Below are 16934 nucleotides of genomic sequence, written 5' to 3' on the forward strand. Positions count from 1 at the left end.
TGGAAGTGCGGTCGGGTGTTAGTCCAAACCTCAAGACCTAGAGGTCACGGTACCTACCTACTAGTACCTCTACTGACCACCTCACGCAGTCCCGTCGGTGCCAGCGGCCCGGTGCGTCGGGTACCTGGAGGTAGGTACAGTACATACACCTCTAGGTACCTAAGTAGGCTGCAGGTGTCCCTGGGTGTTTTGCTGCATTGAGGTTGTGGATTTCCTTGTAAGTTTGGGCCACCACCTCAGGGCGAGATTCCAGCGGATCTGTCCCTGCACTTTTAGTCAGGTACCTCCAGCAACAACCTACCTACTTGAACCTAACGGACGGGAACAATGACTTCGGAGCAGCAACAGCAACAGCACCAGCAACAGCGATCTACGGGCCCCGCCACAACGGCGGAGTGCAATTTCCAGGCCTGCCTCTAAAAACGAGGTGGAATAGGACCAGCCTGGTAGCATTTCCATCCGACTTTCCTACCTACCTACCTAGGTACCTTTGGTCTAACATCAGGCCTGGGCTACCCGGCAACGTGAATCAAAATAATAATAAAATAATGACAACTACCAGGGCGGGCGCCTGCAGAGAAGGATATAAGAAGATGACACAAAAACAGGCAGCGGAGATCCCTCTTACGGTGCGTCGAGGGCGAGCAGACAGGCATTTAGTAGTGTAGAGACGGGATGTTAATCCTCGATCTGTGCGTGTGGCCCTGTGGACGGAACAGCCCGACACGAGCTACTACTCCGACTAGGTACTGCGAACGGAAGGGGGCCAGCCGCGGTTTGCATGCAAATAACACGTGTGCCCTGTCACTTGGATGTTTGGGAAACCTCGTCAGGAACGAGGGGCGGGAAGGGGAAGTCGTATACAGCAGCATCCACATGGGATGATGGGAGGTAACACAGCATTACCCAGGCACGGGGGATGACATCCATTCATGTACATCCAAAGAAAAACGAGAATGAAAAATAAAACATGACAAAAAGCTCTAAACATGGTCACCCCCCTATCAATATATCGAAGAGGCGCCTACCTCTTCCAAGCAAAGCTCGGCGTATCTCGAGGTCCCTGACTGTTGTACTGCCAGCCTGCTTCGCAGCATCATCTTTCTGCATGCTTGATATTTTTGTCATGTTCGAGGTGAGGAAGATGATGGACAGCGCGCGGCTGAGATGACTGGGAAGTGAGGGTCTTGGATGTCAACGACAAGTGGAGACCTTGCTCAGGCATGAGACCCGAGAGTGGAAAAAGAATATTGGGCAATATGAACCCCTTGAGGTTTCTGTTCACCTTCCACATGGAACCCCTCTTCATCAAGGTCTCAGCAATAAACATGATACATGGCCCCTACGTATATCAACGTCCTCACAAAACTTCTGGCTCGCCAGTAATCACATCATGCATTGCTCCGTGTTCCTAAATTCAACGTAAAAACCAAGAGTAGCCCGAGAGGTAGTTGATGGAAACAAAGAAACTGAAGTGTCCAATATCTTGTCCAGACCCACCAAGTACACATACAATCTCCACTGAATAGGCTCAACGATGGTGCCAAGAGTTCGGCCAAGACTTTGGGAACGACCCTGAAATCAAACAGCCTAAAAAGATCCCCCCTATCGCCAACCAAGCTGCCGAACCTAGCCAACTTCAACCGAAAATGAGACAATGCGGTGCTATACCGACAACAATATTCCATAAAAAAAAGACATGAGTGAGTGGTGTCCGGTATCGTGTTACAAGCCAACCAACCTCCTCAGTCTCTTCTCAATCATCTCGCGTCCCTCCAAAGTCCGCCAGACTTGATGAGGCGCCTGGTCTACAATGTCCCAATTTTCCAAATTCGATGTGAGGTGGGTTAGATCTCGTTGCTGTGTATGGTAAATGTTGACATCAGCAAACGCTTCCTCCTGACAGGACAGCAGAAAGAAGAACACGTTGGGCAATAGGGCTTCATGACATACCTTGCTCTCCCACTCGCTGTCCTTCCGCATCTGCACCCCAGACGTCACCACCACCACGGGTGTGGTCCTATACTGGATGGTTCTGCTGGACACCACATCTCGTCGGGTGAGCGAGTTGGCCACCAGACTCTCCTGCAGCTTCGCAAAGATCACTCCTCCGGACTGGTAAGCAGACCCGCCGTAGATGCGGTCCCTGGCGCTTCGGTGTCGGAGGATGGCGGCGGGGATGCGATCAAGACCGCATGGGGAGAGGACGCCTTGCAACCAGAGGCGGAAGCCACGGCCGGGAGCCCCGACTCGTCCGAGAAGGTCTTCGTGCAATGGATCGATCATGAGAAGCCCGCGCACCTCTTGGCCGTGCCGCGAGCTGAAGACCCGTGAGTACAGGGAACCGATGCCAGCGCTGGCAAGCACCCAACTGCGAGGAACATGGTTAATGCTGCTGTGGAGGGGGGAAAAAAGAAGGGGCTTATGGGGTACCACATACGGTCCTTCCTCTCCTGCGCGCGATAACGCTTGACTCAAAACATCAGAAGCCATGCTTGCCGAGAGTGGTGAAGGGGCTGCGTCACTCTATCAAGTCCCGATTTGTTAGTCCATGGACCGAAGAAAAGAGGGGACGTTCAGGTTCACATACCCAGGCGATTCCCGGCCGATCAGCAAAGCAATATCTGGCGATGGAACCGTTTTTGACCGCGTTGTCGGCAAACTGCCAGAGCTCACGCTCAACCGCATCCTCGCCGCCCTCAAAGAGCACAGTAGTCGTCCTATTTCCATGAGCATCCAACTTGGGACCAGAACAGAACAGATGGATCTGATACTTGTCCTCGTCGACCCAGTACCGCTCTCCTGGCGGCGCTACTCTCGCGTCTAGAGCACGGAGTGTGAGCGTGCAAGTCGTAAGCAGCACAACAATCGACACGAGCGTCAACATGATGCTAGACAAAAGCACCTGTACCCATTCGAGCAGTGTACGCCTCGTCTCCGGGCGGCCCGTGAGCCGTTCTTCTTCCTCAGTTTTGCCCCACTGGCAATTTCAGCCGAGTGTCAGTACGTTCTGTCAACCAAAGGTTTTCTCTCCATGACGTTTTCAAGAGAGAGAAAGAGAGCCAAAGAAGAAGAAAAGAAGAATCTCACCTGCACAGTCCGATCAGCCGCCACCGCCCAAACAGCCATCAACGTCGCCCATATCACGCTCGCCACGCCTACCCACAACTCCTCATGCCTCGTCTTCTCCACCGCCAGCATCATGACCACATCCACAAGCAACAACGCCGCCGTAACAATGCTCACCACTCTCGCGGGTTGACTCGGCACCGCAAAGAACAGCAAGCTGGTGATCAGCGTGATCAGGGCAATTGTAGTATAACTAAACGCAAAAAAGGGCGATCCGCGCGCGTGCAAACCGGGCGGAGTCACAAAGACCGAAACCAGCATCAGCACCCACCAGATGAAGGTGAGGCAGGTGAAGATGACGGTGATGGCGCGCACGAGCCGAACCGTCCAGAGGTTGTAGGGGGAAACAGCTGGGTCGTCGGGTGAGAGGTAGGAGATGCTGGTGCTGTCTACCCGGTTGGGGAGGAGGCGGGTGTGCTCGTCGGGTTCGTGGTGGTGAGTATCGACGGAGGACCGGCCAACGGCGAGGTCATCCCGGTCCCGGCCGGGGTCGGAGGCTCCGTGGCCGTTGTGGGGCCAGTTCTTGGTGCTCATTGTGTTTGGTTGGTATCAACCCAAGATTGCGTTGCTCTAGGACGGCGAGGAAAGTGTGTGGAGAGGGAGGCTTGTAGACAGGTTTGGACCCGCCAGGTATAGTATCGATGATCGAGCTAAGAATTGCTGGTGTTTCGATGTGTCTCGTCTCGCGAAATACTACCTACACAAGACATCGGTGAAAATGAGTGTGCAAACGGATGAGCAACCAAGCACTTGCATGAGGTTGAGCGGGTTATGGCTCAACTGCTGTCTTATGCAATGAATGGGTCAGTCTAACGTCGTCCGCATAACATGTAATCCGCTTGTTTCCGGAGATTATTGCAGGGTTCGAGAGCCGGAGAGAGAGAGATATGAACGAGACCTGGGACAACTCCTGATTCCATCAAATCTTTTTCTCCAAAGTGGACGGACGACAAGGGATAAAAGCTGGGTGTGAACAAAACCACCTACGTCATGAACCAACCCCACACTCGTACCCGATTGGTCAATCTCGGTTGGTGGTGTTAATGGTGCTTGTGTGTCCCCCTAGACCAACTTTCACAAAACAACAGTGTGTGCCTACTCATCTTGCGCATTGTTCGAAATCCTCTGAGCTCCCTCTGGGAGGGCACCTGATTGTTCAGATCGGATCATGGGTTATCATGTCGCGTGGTGTAAAAACGCGGGGCAGAGCCCCGCTGTGTTGCTAGGATCGATCGGCGTATTTTCAGGAAAGGTACGTATGGTAAGTAGGACCGTGTTACTGGTGCGTACGTTGTGGTGGTTCATGAAAGGTTTTGATGTCTACATAGTAGATACTGGGTATCAACCGGAATATGGGATGTACCCGCTTATAAAAGGATACTTATCTAAGGTTCATCGCTCAGGATTTTGATAAGTGTGACGACGCAGTGGTCGCACAGCGGCGATGGAAGCTCGGGGGGCACGGGAGGAAACCACCAACTTCAAGCTGCGTGTCCAGTCGAGATCACTGGACTGCATGGAAGTCAATTTCCATGGATGTCCAAGCCATCTGGAGGACCCCGACATGTTGATGATCGAAGTGAGCTGATAATATTAGGTAGTGAAACCAAAGCCATACCTTCACCATGTCCCGCTTATATGCATCTTCAAAACCCGTCTTCCCGAATATGGCCGAGCCAAAGCATCTCTTCACCATCCGCTCGTGTCCCACGGAACAGCACTACTCCCTCCCAAAACCGATCCCTTCCTACTCGATCCCGACCCAACCGTCGACGAAGCAGTTCCGGTCCCGGTTGTAAACCCCAGACCTCCAGACATAGTCGACGACGACACTGAGCCCAACCTAACAGGTGATGACCCTCCTCTTCCACTACTACCCATACTCCCCCTCCGTAGTTCCTCCTCTATTTGCCTCTTCTTCCTTTCCGTCTTCTTCCGCATCAGTACCTCCTCCGGCGTCGGCCCCGTGGTCGGCCTTATCGCATCCTCGGGGATCTTGCCCATGGGCGCATGCAGTTTCGTGTGAGCTTCGGAGTCATTGGGTGATACACCTGCCCGCTGGAAGGCTTCCTGCTTGTATTGGCTGAGCGCTTGCATGGAGGGCTCGCTGGTTGAGGCCCAGTCGGCTACTTTGCGGAAAATTCCGCCCAAGAACTTGCCGCTGGATTTCCCGCCTCCTCCTCTAGCCTTGGAGTGTTTGGCGGTGGTTGTTGTTTTTGATTTGGTGGAGACAGAGCTACTACCGCTGCGGCTTGTTGATGTTCTTTGGACGGCCATGATGCTGTCGTCGTCTCGTGTTGGAAAGCTGCTGCTGCTGCCGGTCTTGGGCATCTTTTGAAAGTTTTCGTGGAGTATCCGTGGGTGTGTGTCCCACCTGCCAACACTTTTTTCAATTGCCAAGATGCTTCAAAATGGTGGTAGCTTATATATCCGGTCTTTGGTACATTGACAAACGTCCTGTTCCTGTGTAGGTGCCTTTCGACTCCGGAAGCTTTTCTCCAAGCGGTGTGAAACTACGTCCAATAAAGCGGCCGTTCAGCCCAGGAAAAGATTAGGCCACGCTCGGCCACCAACTGGCAGGTACAATCTGGCAAGCCTCAGCTTAGAACCGAGACCGCAACAACTACACAGTAGGTTCGGTTTCACAAGACGGGACACCGGAGCAGCCTATATCAGAAACCTTGGCTTCTATATCTGGAAAGTTTGACCCGTCAGGGAATTGCGTGAAGAAATCGGCCTGTATCCGAGACCGAGAAGGATAATGAGGTCCATCATTGACATGAGAACATCGTATAATCTCGTCGCTGCTGCCTTTCCGGCTACCAAGTTCGTTGTCTGAAAGTCGAATGGCCAGCCTGCGAAAGAAATCTGTGTGAAAGTCTGAACGTCCTTTTACGTGGGTCAGTAAGGAGCGACAAATCATGTATAATCTCATGCGGTATCAACTGACCTATGGTGAAATAATCAAGTCCTTCTTACAAAACAGTGGTGTCTGGGCTTGGCGAGCTTAAACGCTTATCTCTGGTCTCGATCTGATGATATGTCGTCGAGAATGTTCGGGTCGGAAGACAATTTGGGCCGCCCAACGAGGGGGGAAAAAATATGAAAGATAAAAACAAGAGAAAGAAAATGAATAGAGAAAAAGAAAGAAAGACACGATATCTGCAAATAAATTATTGGGAATTATCACGCAACTGAATCACGACAAGAGCTGGACGGGAAACACGAATAGGAGCAGAAATGGACGTGCTTGAAGCACAATATTAAGCTTGATCAGATTCTGTCCGCAGAAGACAGCCGATGGTCTAGAAGAAATTCCGATGGCTAGAAGACCGAAGCGGGTCTGGCCAAGTACCCTGCTACCGAGTAGACTAGAGAAGATAGGTACGGTAACGTAGTGCTACGCAGTGTGTAGAATTCAGCTGCATATTTGAATGTCGCAAGACAGCATGCGCGTTAGCGAGTCAAAAGCAAAGCCGTTGCTGCATGGTCGTGACGGCATTTACCACATGTGCGAATTAAGATGACTATCTCGACGATTCCTGAGAGCCAATAACCACAACCGGCGCAAGGACCGCGGGGCCGGGAGCTGAAGGGTCGTGTTCCATTGCTAACGTGGAAGCCATGTGCGCGTATCAGTGATCAACGGGGCGTTCAGTTTCCCAGCTAGTGCACTTGTGGAACAGCGCCTTCACCGATTCTCCGAATGCTGCGCGCACTACAGTATCGTGAAAAGCAACCAGTAGGGAACATGATCGAATTACAGCATTAAAATTTTTGGAGAAATCCCAGAGTTACCATCCCGCTTGGCAGTGATAACATGAATGCAAGCCCACCTGGATGCAGCCGAGGTGCCTTGTTACTGGCATTCCCCCAAGCCAAACAAAAGCCACCGATTCGCAACTATTCCAGGTTGGCGTTGTTGGTGCAGCACTGGACGGGAAGTCTGGCCACTCCACCGGGAACAGCATCACACAAGGCTTTGGGATATGGAACTTGAACATCAATAACTGGCACCAACATCTATATCGATTTTGGCGTCCGTCCAAATTGCTGTTGATGTTGGATAAAGCACCAAATACGACCCTTACCTGCAGTTGTATGGATGGTCGGTCGTTGGCCTTTCGAGTTGAGAGAGGGAGAGAGAGACATACCCCCTACCCACAGGCAAGTGCGGGTGCTAAGGGATGAAGGCTCGGCTGTCAGCCCGATTAGTACGCGCTCAGATATTCCATGCATGACAGACCTGGACTGTTCGTAGTTTGTAGAGGTATGCAGTGGAAGACCGGACTTGAGTTTAACAGAAAGAGGCCTAGCGGCTGGGTAAACGAAAAAGCAAAAGGCGCCCCCCTCCCAAGGCGGCACCGCTACAAAAAGGAAAAACAAAAAGAAAAGAAAAAGGCGAAAGGAAGAAAAAGTGGGAAGAAGAGCTACAGGACGGAAATCGTGTAATGTACAACCGAGCTCTCGGCTGCAGCCTGCGAAGCTTCCATTGCATGTAGTGTATTGTAAATGGAGGCCAACGGTCAACAATGTCTCGTGCGGTTCACCCGTTGCATGCGGTGATACTGTCCGTCGACTACCGGCTGGATCAGATAGTATAGGCAGAACCGTACATAGTAGTTACCTACATAGGTAGACAGGAGTCGTCGGACTCATCATAAGGTAAGTAACTGGAGATTGTTCCCCGAGGAAAACAAACTCATCGCGCCAAGACCTGGACGGAGTCACCTATAGTAGGGACTATACTTACGGGGCAAAAGCGAAGCCTTCCCGAAATGGAAGATTACATAATCAGATAGACTCAACGCAGCATACTTACTGTAGCATCTTCTCCAACAAACCTCCCGACTTCACTGCTCCGTGCGCAGGGATTGGCCACTGTCGCCTATAAACATCACAACGCCCGTCGACAAGGGTGCAGCTGCCTGTTTTGCTGCAATGATGAACGGATGATCCAACTTGAGCCAACCGCTTCATAATAGTTATTACAACAAGGGAACTGAACAGAACTTGCACAACACCCGGCGACTTCCATTCCGGTGTTCTCAGCAAGGACTGAAGTTCCTGGCAGCCGGCAAGGCTACTACTCATTTACACTAGTCGCGCCAGACTGATTGATTGTTGCGGTTGAGCCCCCCGCCGCCCCTCACCCCCCCCCCCCCCCCCCCTTTTTTTTTTCCCGATCTTCTAGCATAAGAAAAGGGGCGGATTCACACACAGACATATCTTTCTGGGCGCAATCGTGCACTCGTCCAATGGGTTTCATGCCGGGCCTCACAATAACCACCCGCGTCTCCCCGGACGCCGGGACCACCAGCCCGATCGGCTCGAGCGGCACTGCCGGGGATGTCGGAGCCCCTGATGCGGAGACCCCACAAAATGCGCCCTCACCGACCCGCCCGCCCGTTAGCCCCATCACCCCGACTCAGGAATCGGCACGGTTGTCCGGTCCCGATGGCCATGGAGATGGTCCAATTCATGAACAAGCACATCGCCATCGTCACCGTCAACAACATACAACTTTTTCATCATCAGCATCAACATCATCACACTCACTGACGCCACCCTTCACAAGCACTAACAATAATGGTAATAACAACAATGACAACAACAACATCCCCAGCTTCGCCCGAGGGCGACCCACATTCACGCACTCACAAGTAGACCAAGTCGGCATTCCTCCGCCGCCACCGCAACCCATAGCCTTCGACGACAACCCGGACGTGCTAGCGCTCAAGAGCGCCATCACCATCTTGCAGCTGCAGCGCCAGCGAGCCACGGCAGACATACAGGCGCTGAACCGAGCCAAAGCTGCTGCACTTTCGGACCCAGGGGCGTTCGTTGCTGACTTGGCGGCGGGGAGGATTGGGATGGATGGTGATCCGTTGCTTAATGGGCCTGGACCTACTGGTGATGGTAGTAGTAACGATGACGACAATGATGACGATGGGGATGACGATGGGGATGACGATGGGGATGACGATGGGGATGAGGATGGGGATGAGGATATGAACTCAGAAGGAGACAGTGTTGATGGCGAAGATGATGGCGATGATGGCGAATATGATGGAGCAGCGGTCCCATCGAGTTCGGGATTACCGCACGACCCAGACGGCGATATATCCATGTCCGGCGCCGGCGCCGGCGCTGGGAATACCTCACCCACATCTACCCATAATTGTAACAGCAACAACAGCAGACGCAATGTACCAAAGAGGAAAGACCGCGTCAGCAAGACAACAACAACAACAACAACAACAAAACCGCCACAGGGCCTCTCCAAAACCTGGCGCTCCCTTCCCAAGCCGCAAACGGTTGTCCGCTGTCCGCCCATCAACTGGGCCCAGTACGCCATCGTAGGCGAGTCGCTTGATAAGCTGCACCGCGAGCAATTGACGGCGCCTACGCTGGGGGTACCTGCGGTTCTTAGTGTCGGGGGAGTATATGAATTCAGAGGGACAGCGGCGGCGGCAGCAGGAGCAGCACCAGGAGGGGGCGTTGTTAGCGTTGGTAATGGAAGTGGTTATGCCATGGGAGATACCACGGCAACAACAGACCGGACCTCTACGCCACCAACGACAACGATGGCGACCACGGCTGGAACAGAAGCGCAGCAGTCACCAGGGGAGACATTGGGACAGGGACAAGGGCAAGGGCAAGGACAAGGACAATTTCCAACACTAGGACGAAATGAACAATCGCAGAGATTGGTTGGTATTGCAGCGCCGTACACGCCTGGAAGAGATAAGATCGAGAGGACGACAGGCAGGAAAGGAGCCAAGCGCTGAACTTGACATTTCCTAAGACATATGAAGGAATTGAAGTGGCCTACGAAGGGGATAGCATGGCGTTAGGGTATCATGGTGTATGGGATTAGCAAGAGAATTAAGTTTAGCGAGCGATCAAGATCGGAATGCTTCTGTTAGTCACTTATGGACCGGTAACAGACCTAATCTAGAAACTACGTACACGCACCGGCATCATACTGTTCAGTCTGGGCTTTGTTGAAGGAGTTTCGTAGCTTCGCGTGACATGTTTAGCATCTGTCCGTGGATCAATATCCAGCTCACCCCTTCATCCGGCCAACATGTCTGAGAGAGGCATGCCTCGTCGTCCGTCATCCAAATGTCGTCATTAGATATTATTATACAGCGGGACAGATAGTACGGCGCGTTCCAGCACGCAAGGCCCGACTTATTTCGCCTCATCAGCGCTTGTCCAATGTTTCATATACAGTTATCATGCCTTCCGTCGATGTTTGCTTCTTTCACCACCACCACCACCACACCCTTTATCCCTTCCACATTCAAGGCCTGCTATACCTATTGCAACTTCTCCCCCTTCTGCTGCTCCAGCGTCCACTTAACCGACCTCTTCACCGCCTCATCCAATGGCACCAGCGGCTTATATCCCAACCGCTTCTTAGCCTTGGAAATATCGTAGTACCTCGTCATGCAGCTATAAATGATGCGCTGCCTATTAAACGTCGGCGGCTTGCGAATGATCCCAAAGAAGACTTCCGACAAAAAGCCCAGCACAATACCAACATCGCGCGGCAAAACCCACACGTGCTCAGTCCCATGGGGAGATCCCGCAGCGTTCCACACAGCCCGGCAGAAATCCCAAAAGTACACGGGCGAGTCGTTGGTAATGATGAAGGCCTCGCCATCGACGCGCTCATGGTCTAGTGGGGCGATCTTGAGCTTGGAGGTTTGGAGGAGGGCGACGGCGGCCAACAAGTGACCGTGCGCTACGTTCTCGACGTAGGTGAAGTCGAAGAGGTTATCGTTGTCGCCGACTTGAACCGAGGTCTTGCCGTTCTGGTACAGTTTGATTAGGTGGTACAGCGTCATGGTGTCGCCTTCGCCCATGATGCCTGAGGGACGGATGGAGCAGGTGAGCAGGGAAGGGGCGGCAGCGGAACGGTTGGCCTGGAGGACCAGTTCTTCGGCGGCGGCCTGGAGGGAGGGGGAGGTTAGTTTTGGGATGCATCACTCTTGGGGGATATGGGAGAGAGGGGAAGTAGGAGGGTACCTTTGTCTCCGAATAGTACTCGCTCTGCTGGGCTCCACGGATGACGGGCCAACGTTCGTCCGCATTGATGAGGTCGGACTTGTTATCACTCATCACACTGGCGGAACTGGTGTAGACGAGGGCGGTAACGCCCGTCTGCTGACACGCCTTGATGATGGCGGCGGTGCCGTCGACGTTGACCTTCTTGAACAGCGCATGAGAGACGCTGTCGTTGGACTGGGCGGCAGGCGACGCGGTGTGGATGACGACCTGGGGCTTGACCTGGTTGAAGATGGTTTCGAGCCTGGCGGGGTCTGTGATGTCGGCCTCGAAGTATTGGACGCCATCCGACTCGGGTCGCCGGTTCCGCGTGCAGCGTAGGTCGATGACGGAAACGGAGCAGATGTAGTCGCGGAGGAGCACGCGGACAACGTGGTGACCGAGGAAGCCACAGCCGCCAATCACCATGACGGAGCCAAGCTCCGGCTTCTTTTCTGAGGCCATCGTGGGATGTATGCGGGGTATCGACAAGGGAAGAGCAATGGATTGGAGCGTTGGGAGAAAGGCAGGAAAGATGGACTGAAGGAGGGTCAATTGGGAAACTGTCTAGTTCTAGAGCAAGGGACGTGGGATCATGGGTAGGATATCTTCGAAGCCGGGGGACAAGGATGCCATTTTGAGCTACAAATTGCAACCTATCAGGGACATGCCACTGTGTCTCTGGCTCCGCGTCTCGGCTCCAAGCACGCCACTTACAGTAATTTCCCCTCAAAGTGCATGCACCTGATAATGCATAAAGCCCTCTAGATGCGTAGAAATTGGCGGCCGCAATTAGTTGGTATGGGAAATCGCATAAGTGCTTGAATGCCCCTGTATGTGAAACGGCCGGCCATTTCGGTGTAATATGCACTATTTGGAACACCTTTTTCAGGGCCTTTTAGGACTTTATAGGCAAGCTAGCACTCTCTGAACCTCTGAAATTTTCATACTAAGGGAGCAAAAAGACTTGGCATGTGCCTGCTAGTGCATATGTGCCTCTAGATGCATATAAACCCCTGGCCCGGATTACATGCACTTTCAGGGGAAATTACTGTACCTAGCTCTTGACAGCCAGTGAGGTACGACACGGCGACACGCCTGTGGAAAACATCGTGACCCCTTTTTAAGAGGCTGGATTTTGGGCGGAACCTACAGAAGGGCAAAATGAAGGACCCCTGTTGTCCATCAAGGTCGACGGGGTGCGGCTCGCAGTGGACCTGAGTGGATGAAGGCGCACAGGGACCCGTGCTCTCCCATCTTCCAAGTTCCAACATCGTGAGACCTTGCCATAAAGGTGGAACCTAGTACTATCGATCCCGCCTGCACATAGAGGTACCCAACTGAATGCGACGGGCACGCGGTTTTCCATTTTTTTTTTGTTGCCAGATCCCGTCGTGCAGCCAGTCAACAATGCGCATTTGCTCCCTTTCGTTGTCCTCCCACAACGGCGTTTCTCTTCACTTCCACCTCGTAAGAATCTGGAACACTTTACTGTCTGTCAGGCAACAGCCTTCCATCCAGCGTCTCACCCTTACCCATAAACCCATGATCCAGCACACTTCCAACTTCTATATCTCGATTGCAACGCAGCCCAGCCCATTCCATGGCACTCGACAACCACAGCTTAAACTGGTGCCCTGACGCAGTGTGATGAACAAAAAATCCGCGACCGAAATCCTCGTCCATATCACAGCTCCTAGCAGATCGAAAGACGATGCCAACTATAGAGCACTCGCCAATGCATATAACAACTTTGAACCCACCACGCGCACATCCGTGTTCAGCAAGACAATATCACCAAATGTCGTAGTTCATCAGGCCGCCGTGCAGCCTCAGCCCGTTGGAAATGGCTCCCTAGGACCCTCCACGCAACCGGATCAGATCCTTCGGTCGTCTGAAGTAGCAGGATTTGTCGAAACACCGGTGTTATCGTGGCGCGATGCCGCGAACAATTTAGCATCGCCCAGCTTGCGGATGAGGCACGATGAGCCTAGCCAATACTCACAGGTTTCATGGCAACCTCCTGCAAGCGTTGTTCAAGATTCACTGCCAGACAATAATGTGACTTTGTCTCAGTTTTGCACACCGACAAGGCTGTTAGAGGACTATCTACATCCTGGTGATTCCAGTCAGTTTCTGTCGCCAGTCATAGAGAGGGCCCCGAGTGGACAGCAACCAACAGCCGCCCGGATCCAGAGTCAGCATGAGGGATACTCGACATTCCCCACCATCAGCCATATCTCGCAGCGGCGACAGGTGGCTAGCGGTGAGCCTCACATAGCGCTCTTACCACCGGATTCTTCTTTACAAGGGAATAGCCAGGAACATGCGGCGGAAGGCGGTACTCAAAGGACCCTCAGTTCACTGATCAATAGGGCCAAGAAACCTCATGTTGCTGCGCCATCAGAAAGGGATTTATCATGTCGTCAACTCGCTAGGCGCATGTCAATCACAGAATATTCTCCCAGACGCCAAACACCAGCAGATCCCCGAGGAAAGTTTATACCTCTCTCGCCAGTGATAAACGCCAACAACAAGCGCCGCCGACCCGTCCAGCATGGGCCGTCTCCCTCCTCCCGAGACAGCGACTTCACGATAGCATCATCACAGCCTGCGGTCCAAGAGCAAGTTCCAGCCACCGACACCATCCTTTGCAAACAAGACTTATCCAAGCAATGCCTATCGTCATCCCGTACCGAATCCGAACCGCCACCAATCAAGTGTCGCCGCACATGTCCCGAGCCAGCGCCAGCACCAGCACCATCATCACGATCAGCTACGCCCGCTTCATTGACGTTTTTGTCCGTCCCCTCATCTTCCGCAAACCCAATCTCAAGCTCCGGAAAGCCCCTCGTCCGCTCTTCCAGTGATATCGGCCCCCGACAAGACGCTATCAAATCCAACCAGATCGCCTCACGAAGCGCCCGCCTCTCGTCGGTCCTCGAGCTCCATTCGCCCTGCCCTCCAACGTCCGATCACGTATTCGATCTCTCATCTTCTTTTTCAAAGGAGAAAGGAGAAGGAGAAGCAGAAAACGATCTCTCATTGATGACCCCCGTCCTCGCCAAGCTCGCCATCGACCTGAAACTCCCCAAACGATTCCAGCCCTCACTCCGGACACGCGCCACGCGCCCTTACGAGCGGGGCTACTGGCTGGTGGACTGCACGTCATGGGGCCGCGAGCTCAAGGAGTCGTGCTGGCTTTTTCTAGCGGACTACCTGGGTAGCGGGGCGGCGGGCTGGGGGGTCTGGTGCACGCGGGATGAAGCGTTCACTCGTTTGAGATTGTATTGCTGGGGCGCGGTGGTTGGTCACCTATACCTTGTCTTGTACATAATTAGCAAGCGGGAGGTGCTGTATACAGGGACGGAATGGGTGGATGGGGACGGGGAGGTGGTCATTAGGATGGAAGCTAGGTCGCGGTCTGTAATGGCCACGGGGGTGGGCACGTTGAGTGCGAGGTAGGGCTCTAGGTTGTTGTGGCAGATTTGAATGGGCGTGGGAAACTGGTCCTGGTTCAAAGTGGACCGAAGCTGGGAGTTGCGGGCTCAGCTGATGAGTTGCGGGCGTTTAACAACCTACAGCCCCTGGTATCAGTGATATTGGGGGGTAACCAAACTTGAATTTGGCCCATGACTACTCTTCGTGTACATGAACTTGAGGCTTTGCGATGCAGTGTACTTCTGGTCCCTTCTTTATTTGGGTTCCTAGTTGGACACCCACATTCGTTCCTTTATTGATCCATAAAGATTATCCGATGATTCGCCTCGCTTCCCCAACAACCTTACAAATACATTTCGGTGCCACTCGAACAACAGAGTGCGACGGAGCATCGGCAACGAGCCGGCTAATTGTGTGACGAACGAAGCTCATGGAGGTCGCTCGGAGCCCATATAAATTCACATGAACCGAACCGGAAAAGGGGCGTCGAGGGGCGTGATAACCACACTCAAGCGGCAGCATGAGCGGCGGCGGCAGCAGCTCTCTCACTGAGGTATCTCTCCTTATCGACTGCAGCGTTGTCGACGTAAGGCTGGGTGAAGCATACGGTTGTTAACACGGTGATCAAGTCAGGCAAGAACGTCGTTGCGAACGGGGCAAGAACCTGTCGCACTACGATGGACAAGAGGGAAATGGATGACGAGGAAGGATTGAAAAGACCTACCTGTTTTGCCGCATCGTCCATGGACTTCCACTCCTCGGACAAAGCCTTCGCTATTTCCGGTAGGGGCTTGCCAGCATAGAGGGCGTCCTTTTGGCGCGACATGCAAAAGAACAAAAAGGCACTCCTTAGGCGCTTTGGGCGCCGGTCATCGGGGATAGGATGGACGACCGAAGTGACACCGAGGCGCTTCAGCGCATGACGGGCATAATTGGCGTCCTCGATCTCCATGGGTGTCTTGGTGAGTACCCACGCTGCCCGCGTAGCCACGCCATCCTGGTGAGCCTTGTCGGCCTTGGCTTGGTAGCGCTGTGTACAGAAAGATCGCAGTCAGCAAAGGAACAGGACGAAGTATGGTACAAACTTGAGAAGTAGCTGAAGGGCGGCAGAGGAACATCACGGGATGGAGCTCCATGGGGCAAACTTACGGCTTTTTCAGCGTCCGACAGCTCCTTCCACTGTGCAGCCAACGTTTTAAAGTACCCTCTCCGCGTCGCGATATCATCGCCTTCTTTCAAGACGTCCTTCATGTGCTCACTGATGTACGCGGACCAAGCAGGAACTCGGTGGGTTTTGGGATCTTCTTTGAACAGCGCCCGCTGCTTCAACAGTCTGATCCTGAGCTTCTTCTTCTGCTCGTCCGTCAGCGGTGCCTTCTTCTTGGGCGCCTTGGGCTTCTTGGGCGCAGCCTCCTTCTTGGCTCTGGGCGTCTTTGCCCTTGCGCCGGCTCCTGTAGCGCCCTCAGCGGCCGACTTCTTGGACTTTGCGGCGGCGGGACGAGTCTTGTTGGTCTTGGTGGCCGTAGCAGCAGTATCGTCCGATTCGGCGGCGGTTTTCTTGGCGCGAGTTAGGGCATAACCGCGCTGCTGAAAGACGACGCCGCTGCGGCGAAGGAAGCTGGGAGCAGCGGAGCGGGTGGTCGAGCTGGTGGACGCAGCCACGGCAGTACGAACGACCAGCGTGGTGCCAGCGCGCAGCTGACGAGCCGTCGCGAGCGCAATCTGCGAGAACATCTTGGACTGTGGCGGCGACAGTGAGGTCGGGGTGGGAAATGGTGGGAGGGAAGAGGGGAGAAGCTGTCGCGGCGCAGGTCAAGCAGGAACGTGTCTTGATGCGGGGCCAATTGCACAAGTTGGAAGTGGAAGGGAAGAGTGAAGCAATAGTGACAGCCGAGAGCCCTGTCCAAGCGGGAAGCTGGAGTGGGTCGGGGAAGATCAGTTTTACGCAGGATGGAGCCCGCACGGCAGACCTGCGGAGGGGAGGGCTCGTGCCCAGGCACTTGTGGATGTCGAGACTTGCAGGCGTAGTGTATGCGTAGTGTATGCGTAGTGTACACTACCTAAGTGGGTACTAGGTGTAGCGGTACGCAAGGGGACAGGTACCGGATGCTGCTTCAGTTACTTACCCTAAGCGTGGTCCGATCTCGTGGGCTTCCAGAAATGGAAAACCCCGTCTCAAGAGGAATGGTACTAGTCATAAGGTACGGACCGTTTTTGTTCGACAGGAGCTGTATTTTGACCTTCGTTCACGCAAAATATGTATTTCTCTGGCTTGAGGTACTTGAAGGTCGTGCCCTCGTCAACGTAGA

General features: G+C 53.6%; 6 protein-coding genes across 7 annotated transcripts; 2 read left to right on the forward strand and 4 right to left on the reverse strand.

Annotated features, from left to right (window-relative positions):
- Positions 1–1054: 1054 nt before the first annotated feature.
- NCU02690 (mitochondrial integral membrane protein) lies at positions 1055–4067 on the reverse strand. Its single transcript, XM_960370.2, has 5 exons — positions 3091–4067; positions 2591–2980; positions 2441–2526; positions 1954–2371; positions 1055–1860 (listed from the first exon to the last, which is right to left on the reverse strand). The coding sequence occupies exons 1-5, from the start codon at positions 3661–3663 to the stop codon at positions 1726–1728; spliced, it is 1602 nt and encodes a 533-aa protein (XP_965463.2). The 5' UTR covers positions 3664–4067; the 3' UTR covers positions 1055–1725.
- A 502-nt stretch (positions 4068–4569) lies between these two features.
- Positions 4570–6310, reverse strand: NCU02691. 2 transcript variants are annotated; one of them, XM_011394702.1, is made up of 2 exons: positions 6080–6310; positions 4570–6009 (listed from the first exon to the last, which is right to left on the reverse strand). In XM_011394702.1, exon 2 carries the CDS (start codon positions 5458–5460, stop codon positions 4819–4821), a length of 642 nt encoding a protein of 213 aa, XP_011393004.1. In that variant the 5' UTR covers positions 5461–6009; positions 6080–6310; the 3' UTR covers positions 4570–4818. The 2 variants fall into 2 exon arrangements, with proteins under 2 accessions (XP_011393004.1, XP_011393003.1); XM_011394701.1 differs by having other exon boundaries at positions 4570–6018; positions 6080–6187.
- Positions 6311–8326: 2016 nt separating this feature from the next.
- NCU02692 (hypothetical protein) lies at positions 8327–10109 on the forward strand. Its single transcript, XM_960372.2, has one exon. It carries the CDS (start codon positions 8388–8390, stop codon positions 9918–9920), a length of 1533 nt encoding a protein of 510 aa, XP_965465.1. The 5' UTR covers positions 8327–8387; the 3' UTR covers positions 9921–10109.
- NCU02693 (C-3 sterol dehydrogenase/C-4 decarboxylase) lies at positions 10027–11849 on the reverse strand. The gene is made up of 2 exons (XM_960373.3): positions 11167–11849; positions 10027–11090 (listed from the first exon to the last, which is right to left on the reverse strand). The coding sequence occupies exons 1-2, from the start codon at positions 11647–11649 to the stop codon at positions 10455–10457; spliced, it is 1119 nt and encodes a 372-aa protein (XP_965466.1). The 5' UTR covers positions 11650–11849; the 3' UTR covers positions 10027–10454.
- A 694-nt stretch (positions 11850–12543) lies between these two features.
- Positions 12544–14986, forward strand: NCU02694 (hypothetical protein). Its single transcript, XM_960374.2, has one exon. The coding sequence runs from the start codon at positions 12835–12837 to the stop codon at positions 14647–14649; it is 1815 nt and encodes a 604-aa protein (XP_965467.2). The 5' UTR covers positions 12544–12834; the 3' UTR covers positions 14650–14986.
- On the reverse strand, positions 12680–16781 carry NCU02695 (hypothetical protein). Its single transcript, XM_960375.3, has 3 exons — positions 15775–16781; positions 15350–15655; positions 12680–15217 (listed from the first exon to the last, which is right to left on the reverse strand). Exons 1-3 carry the CDS (start codon positions 16357–16359, stop codon positions 15134–15136), a joined length of 975 nt encoding a protein of 324 aa, XP_965468.1. The 5' UTR covers positions 16360–16781; the 3' UTR covers positions 12680–15133.
- Positions 16782–16934: the final 153 nt, after the last annotated feature.

The sequence above is a fragment of the Neurospora crassa genome, linkage group I (genome assembly GCF_000182925.2).
Source record: "Neurospora crassa OR74A linkage group I, whole genome shotgun sequence".
In the NCBI taxonomy this organism is placed as follows: domain Eukaryota; kingdom Fungi; phylum Ascomycota; class Sordariomycetes; order Sordariales; family Sordariaceae; genus Neurospora; species Neurospora crassa.